General features: G+C 35.6%; 1 protein-coding gene across 1 annotated transcript in view; it reads left to right on the top strand.

The window, feature by feature from the left end:
- Window positions 1-4023: 4023 nt before the first annotated feature.
- Window positions 4024-7800, top strand: part of chn1 (chimerin 1) — a 37526-nt gene continuing 33749 nt past the window's right edge. The window contains exons 1-2 of the mRNA XM_046845088.1: window positions 4024-4304; window positions 7629-7667. Coding sequence (XP_046701044.1) covers window positions 4286-4304; window positions 7629-7667 — 58 coding nt within the window. The 5' untranslated portion in view covers window positions 4024-4285. The remainder of the gene's footprint in view (window positions 4305-7628; window positions 7668-7800) is intronic.

The following is a 7800-nucleotide window of genomic DNA, read 5'->3' as shown; positions in this document are numbered from 1 at the left end:
AGCGTGCACACTCCCTTATGTTTCTGTCAGTGCAGGATATCCATGTGTGTTTTACAGGGGGGAGCAAACACAGAGGTTGGAGTGCAATGTTTGGATTTGGATAATAATAATAATAATAATAATAATAATAATAATAATAATAATAATATGAAGCGGGAGAAAAGAGGTGTATATATTTTTTTTAATTTACAGTTACACCCAAATTTGCAAATATACTAAATATACTAAAATTACATAATAATAATAATAATAATAACATCATTAGGGGTAAAAACAAAGAAAATATAATTATTGGGAAAAAGGAATGTTTGAAGCTTCGAGAACTTGACTATACTGTTATTACAATTCAAAAAAGGATTGGACATTGTGGAAAAAACATAAATAAAAAACTAATGCAATGATTTGAAAATCTTATAAATCCACATTTTATTCACATAAAAAAATAAAAGCATATCAAATATTTAAACTGAAAAAAGGGTATTTTAAATTTGATAACTGCAACACATCTCTGAAAAGTTGGAACGGGGCAACAAAAGTCTGGAGAAACATTTTGCAACTAATGAGGTTAATTGACAACAGGTCCCAACTGTGACTGGGTATAAATAGTGTACCTTAGAGTACACTATCAGTGTCTCTCAGAAATAAAGATAGACAGGGCTTCACCAATCTGTAAACAATTGTATCTACAAACACAGAACAATGTTCCTTAACATAAAATTGTGAAAAGTTGAATATCTCATCATTTACAGAACATAATCATCAAAGGTTTCAAAGAATCTGGAGAAATCTTTATGCACAAGGGACAAGAGCAAAAGTCATTATTTTATGTAGAAATCAGAACTCCAGAAATCATTGTATGAACACAGTTTGCCATCTCATCCACAAATGCAAGTTAAATCTATCATTCAAAGAAGGCATATGTAAAAATTACCAAAAAACACTGCCATCCTCTTTGGGCCAAAGTTTATTTAAAATGTACTGAAAACTGTTTCTGTGGTCAGACCAATTGAAATTGAAATTTCTCTTTAAAAACTATTGACATCACATCCTCCGGACTAAAGAGGAGAGGGAACGTTTGGCTTTTTATCACTGCCCAATTAAAAAAGCTGCATCTCTTATGGTATGCAACTGCATGCGTGCCTGTGGAATGGGCAGCTTGCACATTTTAAGATGCTCCATCAATGCTAAACAGTAAATGCAGGTTTTAGAGAAACAAACACTTCTATTCAGAAAACAGCTTTTTTAGGGAATGACTTCGTAGTAAAAGAGTCCGGGTGCTGAACTGGTCTGTCTGCCTTCACCAACTGGTCTCTTCATTTCCCAAATGTATATAGATAGAAGATGTGACACAGTGGTAAACATGGCTTTGTCCTGAATTTTGAGACCTATTACAACCATCAAATTTAAAATGACCTTTTTAAAAATTGTATATATTCTCAATTTAACCGTTTGATTTTTTTATGGGTTTTTTTATGTTTTTTTTTTTTTTTTTATTGTGAACAGAATATGGATTTATAAGATTTGCAAATCAGTGCATTCTGATATTCAGGTAACCAGTATAAAGAATACATGAATTAATAAAACACTGGCTTGGATGACAAACTAGCTTATTCTTAATTAGTTGTTCTTTAATACAGTGCTGTTCATTAGCATTTAGCATTTTTGTACACAATCATAATTAACATATAAAGCCTATGAGGGTAATATGGATGCACACTAATATCTTCTCTACTTAAAACAGCTTGCTATAAAAAGTGATTTAAGGCAAATTCACAATACATTCTATATATATTTCTTTTTATTTACTTCTACTGTTCTAGTGTTGTAAATATAATGTTAAGATATGACAGCATTCACACCCTGTTGTGTGCTTATGGTGCAAACAATGGTATGTTTAAGTAACATAATATAGTACAAAGGTTATGGGTTTTAATCCTATTTCCATGCTGCCACTGTTGTGCCTTGATCTTCTCTGCTCCTGGGTAGCTATCATGTGTGACCCTTTGTTCTGACCCCAGTTTCCTACCAAGCTTGCACGTGTAAAGAATAGGATTCTTTCCCAGAGGAAAGTTTTATTACTCAGAGTTTGCTTTTAGATCCACAGGGGACTTAATGCTGATTCTGCCTGTATTAAAAGCAGTTGGGCTGAAAAAAAAATCAAGACTCAAATGAATTTGGGAAGTAAAATAAAACCATAAAGTATACCTAATCAGTCAAGAGAAAAAATAAGTCAAATCTATTCACTAGCAAATACTTTAGCATGTGATATAGATATTGTCAGTGTATAATGACTGAAAAATTCTGCCACACAAAAATCTGCAAATAAATACACACAGCTAATCGAGTGTATTTGCTTTAGCAAGATCCCCACTAAATATAAAAGACACACACCTAAGCCATATAGGTTTGTTGTCCAGCAAGCTACTGTACAAATACAAGCTGACATAACATTAAGATATTATGTTTGCTAGCATCGCAAAATCGAATTATTAGCTTATGGTAGCTAGAAATAAACTGGTGGATTACAGTGTTATGCCTCCAAATAATGCATTTCATTACAGTAAAAAATGTCAAATTAATTCTCCATTTGCTTGCAAATCTTACTCCAGAACAACATTACACTCTTAACAATCTTCACCATGAGATTTACACATGGCATTGTAACCAAACTGACTAGGAGACCAGGCTTGGTCCACCCCTGTTCACACAGAACAGTGCACAACTCTGAGATAAGAGCTATCTCCCTATTCTGCATACATGAGCTCGCAGATGCCTATGATTGGCTATCACCACTGTAATTTACAGGGAAGAGAGACTATGCCAACCCTGCCTAATTACAACTCTTACAAGAGATATCAAAATTTCAAAGTTGATACCAAAGCTATGGGTGAATTTGAACTATTTGATCACTCATGCAGACAACATCTTCATGTCTTACAGTTTTTCTAACCACCCTGCTAAACAAAATAGACACTTCAACCAATAACAATATTGTGGAAAGGTTTTAGAATATGGATGTTTCATGACGTATACAGTAGACACCAACATGTGACCTACACGTTTCTAAAGGACTTCTACTTATCCTTACTAACTCACTGGGCATAACATAAAGGCAACAAACTCCCAGGATAGAGATCCAGATCGAGATCCACAGGGACTTTACAGTTTCCTTTATAAACATTAACATTTTTTACAAATATCTATAAGGAATTCTGTTGGTTTTTTTTGTTTGTTTTTTGGTGTTCTAACATCCAGTTATTTTTGTTCATCGTTTTCATTGGAACTGATAGTTTGTGTCATGACTGCTTCAACTGCTGGCTAACATTCACCCAAAAAAATAGGAACAACATACAATTGAAGTATACACATTTATCGTTCATTTAGTATATTTCTTCATTCTAATGGTTTAAAAGTCATTCCTGTCTACTCTGTTGATACAGAAATAAATTTTTGTATAAAATCATTAATGAGACCTGCAATCTAAATGGCAGCCTACGGAAGAGAAATGCAAATGGTTGTGTATATAAGGGTTTATCAACCATTTATTTAGCTCTGTCTTTTTTAATTAAAAACTTTTTTTCCTCGAGACAAGACCTCATCCTAGAGCTACCCACTTGTTCCCGTTTATCAACAGGTTCTAACATGTTTATCATCCGAACACCAAATGCAGCATCATGGCCGTGACCTCATGGCGCTGAGGCAGAGCGTCTCCATGGTAACGCGCCATGAAGAGCATGCAGTCCTTGAGGACAGACGGCGCTTTTCGGTCACGTGGTCTCACAACATGGCGGCTCCGATACAGGGATACAGTCTGAGTCGGAGCTCCTAGTGCCGCGTATCGCTATAGCCAACTTGTTCGGGAGGAGAAAAACCATGAACGGGACTGGATGGGAGTCCTGATCAGCGAGGCTGCTTAGATAGAAATAGGAAAGGAAAAGGAAATAGCGGATTGTTTGGAACTGGAGAGTGGCGCTGAATTGATGGGGGTAGATAAGACTCAGTGGGGTTCAAAGTTTTAGCGCTGTGCAGCCTGTGGAGGAGAAAAGGGATAAAACATTGGCACCAGGGCAGAGCCGGTGTAGTCAGGTTATTCACATTTATATCTTTTTTTTATGCAGCTTTGTCAGTGAGAAAGCATTTCCTTCATGGATTTGCTTTGAATGAGAGAGAGAGAGAGCGCTAGAGAGAGACAGAAGGGGGAGAGAGAGAGAGAGAGAGAGAGAGAGAGAAGAGGAACTTGGCGCTGCATCCCACAGCTTTGTCCAGCGGAATTAACAGCAATATCATGGCTATCCTCGTTTTCGGTAAGTCCCCATACCTGTTAATGAATTCATACTTAAATATTGCAATGAGTGAATAAATTTTTTTTCCAGGACAATGCGTTGCAGTAAATCCCCACAGGGTGTGTATGGCGTTGGCAGCGTGTCTCTGTGGTTGCTAATCAACAATAGACTGGCCATGCGAAGCTAACAGGCTCTTAACCACAGCCAACAGGTTCTCCTGGTTTTAAGCTCACAGCGTGCCATTTATTTGTCATGCTTCTAGTTATTGTGTCCTGCAGGTGCCTCAGGTCTGGTGTAATATAATATATTGTCTGATATGTTTCAAAGCACAAGAGCTTCATTCAGTTTCTTGCCCTAGGGACTCCAGTTCAGCTGTTTTTGTTCAGCCTTCAAGAGCACTACGGAGGGAACAGCTGATGGTTTCACACTATACTTGTCTTCAATTGGGCTGATTAAATCTCCTTTCTTTCTCTGGGTATCACTTACAGTGGCAAGTGCTCGAGAGGACAACTAAGTGCTTGAGAGGACAAACGGCAGTATACGAAGGACAAAGTAATATAATAAAGGCTCAGACACTTGTTGGCAATACGGCCAGTCATCAAGAGGAAGTGCTCTTCCTTGCAGCGCTTATCTCTGAATAAGGGAGCAGCCATTTTCTATCAATATTAAATGCTGAATCATAGGAGGAGCACAATGATGGAGGGACACCTCCTAATTTGGCACGAAACAATGTCTCCACAACTGTGTCTGGAGCCACGGTGTCTTCGTTCCTCCTCCTGACCATTTCTAAATGCAGAACGTTACACGTTAGTTATATTTATATCATTTGGCAGATGCCCTTATCCAGAATGACTTACAAGAAAATGTTTATCGATTATTACATTCGGATACTGGTTTGTTAGGTCACAGACTAAGAATTACCATCAGTCTAAAAACTATGTTGGGGGTTAATATAGTTAGAAAAGCAGTTCTCTCTCTCTCTCTTGCTTAATCATTTATCATGCAATATCTTTCAATATATGATGTAGAGCTTGAACGTAAAAGCCTTCTAATATTGTATATTTCTTCTCCTGGCTTATGACGCTTTTTAGGAAAAATGAAGAGGGGAACAGTAGGGGAATAGTTTGGTTGTTACATGTTCAATATTTATGGAGAATGTCAGGAGGATTCTGAACAGGTACTGCATCATTGTGAATTTATGGGAATAGTGAAAGTGGCTTAGAACGGGGCAGTTTGCATTTCGGACATGTAAATTAAAGGCAAAGGAAACTGTCACCTCTCAGGAAATTCCCTTTCTGTTCCAGAGAGAGAGAGAGAGAGAGAGAGCGTGAGCGAGAGCTGTAGCATAGTGAAGAAGGACCAGGATTTTGAGAGTCTTGTGACATATTGTCTAAAGCCTCTTTCCCCCGGAGATGCATTGTTCTGAGTGCTTACGCCGAGAGGTTTCTGTAGGAGTTTTTCCCCCCCTGAGGCCCTTCATTAAGAATGTGAAGTAGTAGCAGGTATTTTTATTAAGCACATGAAAAGCTCATTTGGTCCTTTTTCTCACTTTTTCATCACAAACCATTAAATGAATATTGAACTCTCCAGTTTAAGGGCCCCCATGTTGTGCATCCTGTGTTCAGTGTTTTTAATGAGAAGCGGACTGTGTAAAATGCTTTCCAAAAACCGTTTCTCAACAATCTTGAATACAGTGTTTATGATTTCTGCATAAATTATAAACTATTTGTGCCCAATAGTTGTGAAAGTAATCATAACGGCTGCACTGTTTGCCTTTTAAGTATACAGTCTTTGAAGGATAATTATTTATAATACCACTGATCTCCTGTCTTGCAGAAGTGGATGAGGTTCTTCTTTGGAGTATGATGCCTTTTAAGGTTTCTGATTGTAATTTAAGGGAGAATACAAATCTACATCTGGATTTCTCATGTGTTGTTAAACGGACAAATAAAATGACATTGAAAAATGAGCCAAAGTGCAGTAAATATTTTGTCTAGTAGTAAATCTACGTTAGAAAGTGTGGAATAATTTTTCAAAGTGCATCCATCATAATAACATTCTAACACTGTCTGCTGCTGGTGGTCCATATCCATCAAGAAAGCTGCTGAAATAAATAGTAAAATTTAGAATTGTACAATCCTCTAATTTAGAGTTGCCCAAACCCTTTCTTATAAAGGGCCAAAAAAAGAAACTTGAATAAGGCTGTGGACCAAAAATAAATGTTGCCTTATACAAAACAGTATATTAAAATTAAAGTTTTCATTGTTCATTTTATTTAAGATTTCATAATATGCTTAAATAAATAAATAGTTTTATTTTCAAAGATTTAGTTCATTGAAACTCATAGTACAAAGAGAAACGATCCAGTTTGTTGTACAGTAGAGTTCAAAGCACAATACAGCTATTCAGTGACCTCTAATAGGAGACAAGAATTTGGTCCATATATTTTTACTTTTTCCCACCTCTACTCTTATGACATGGCCAAATCAATAGTCTGTATGTGCCAAATTCAGGCATCCTTGACTAATTATTTTGCCAAACACAATAGTAGATAATCAGCCGAACTTTCATTTTCTAGGTAGTGAAATTGTTTTATTTTGTTTTCATGTACAAAATTAAAGATTTTTTAATTGAACATTGTTAATTCATTTAAAAATCCTAGAAAGAAACAGAATTATCTTAATGTCATACTTTTTTTTTATATATAGAAAAGCATGAACTATTAACCACTAAATTTAAATGTGAAATAATTATTCTTCATATAGAATTAGTAAAAATACATCTCAGGATTTTGCTTTGCACCTAAATGCAGTTTCTAATATGTTTATACAAGTAATATGCTGGATCTTTTCTCCTCTATAAAAAATAATTAGAAGAGGAATATGTTTGAATTTGAGAAACTGAGCCTAATACTGATTTGCTGTATTCCTTTCTGCTGTGCATATTTATTCTGTCTTTCTATTGAATATAAAAAGGCTGATGTTGAATACTTGAAGTGTTTCACTTGAAACTTACTCTCATGTGACCTTTATTATACTCTTTTTAGAGAAAGTAAAAAAAAAAAAAAAAAAAAACATTGCACCTAGAACATTAAGCATGTATTCGATATTTCTCCACTAGAGTGCGCACTTTCAATTGTACTAAGTATATCTGCAGTTATTCTGAATAGTCTGAGGTATTTTGTCTGAAAACGTAGTATAACATTGTCTTTTTTTAATTGATGACTATACTTTTGACTATGACTATACTATTGTAGCTGTCAGAGTCGCATGTTAAATTCAATTCTATTTTATTTGTATTATTTCACCATTCTCTTAAATTGTCTTCTGAATTTCTGTCCAACAGATAATGATGAATTCAGACCACCAGTTTGGAAGTCTTACTGTGAGTTAATCTTTTTATATGATGACATTTACCTTACTGTGTTGTGCTGATAGATTACTGATGATAGATATGCAGCAACTATAACACACACACACAAGCACTGTCGTTATTTCTAAATATTAACCACTCATAA

Source organism: Silurus meridionalis, chromosome 3, assembly GCF_014805685.1.
Source record: "Silurus meridionalis isolate SWU-2019-XX chromosome 3, ASM1480568v1, whole genome shotgun sequence".
In the NCBI taxonomy this organism is placed as follows: Eukaryota; Metazoa; Chordata; class Actinopteri; order Siluriformes; family Siluridae; genus Silurus; species Silurus meridionalis.
This window is presented reverse-complemented; position numbering and strand designations above follow the sequence as displayed.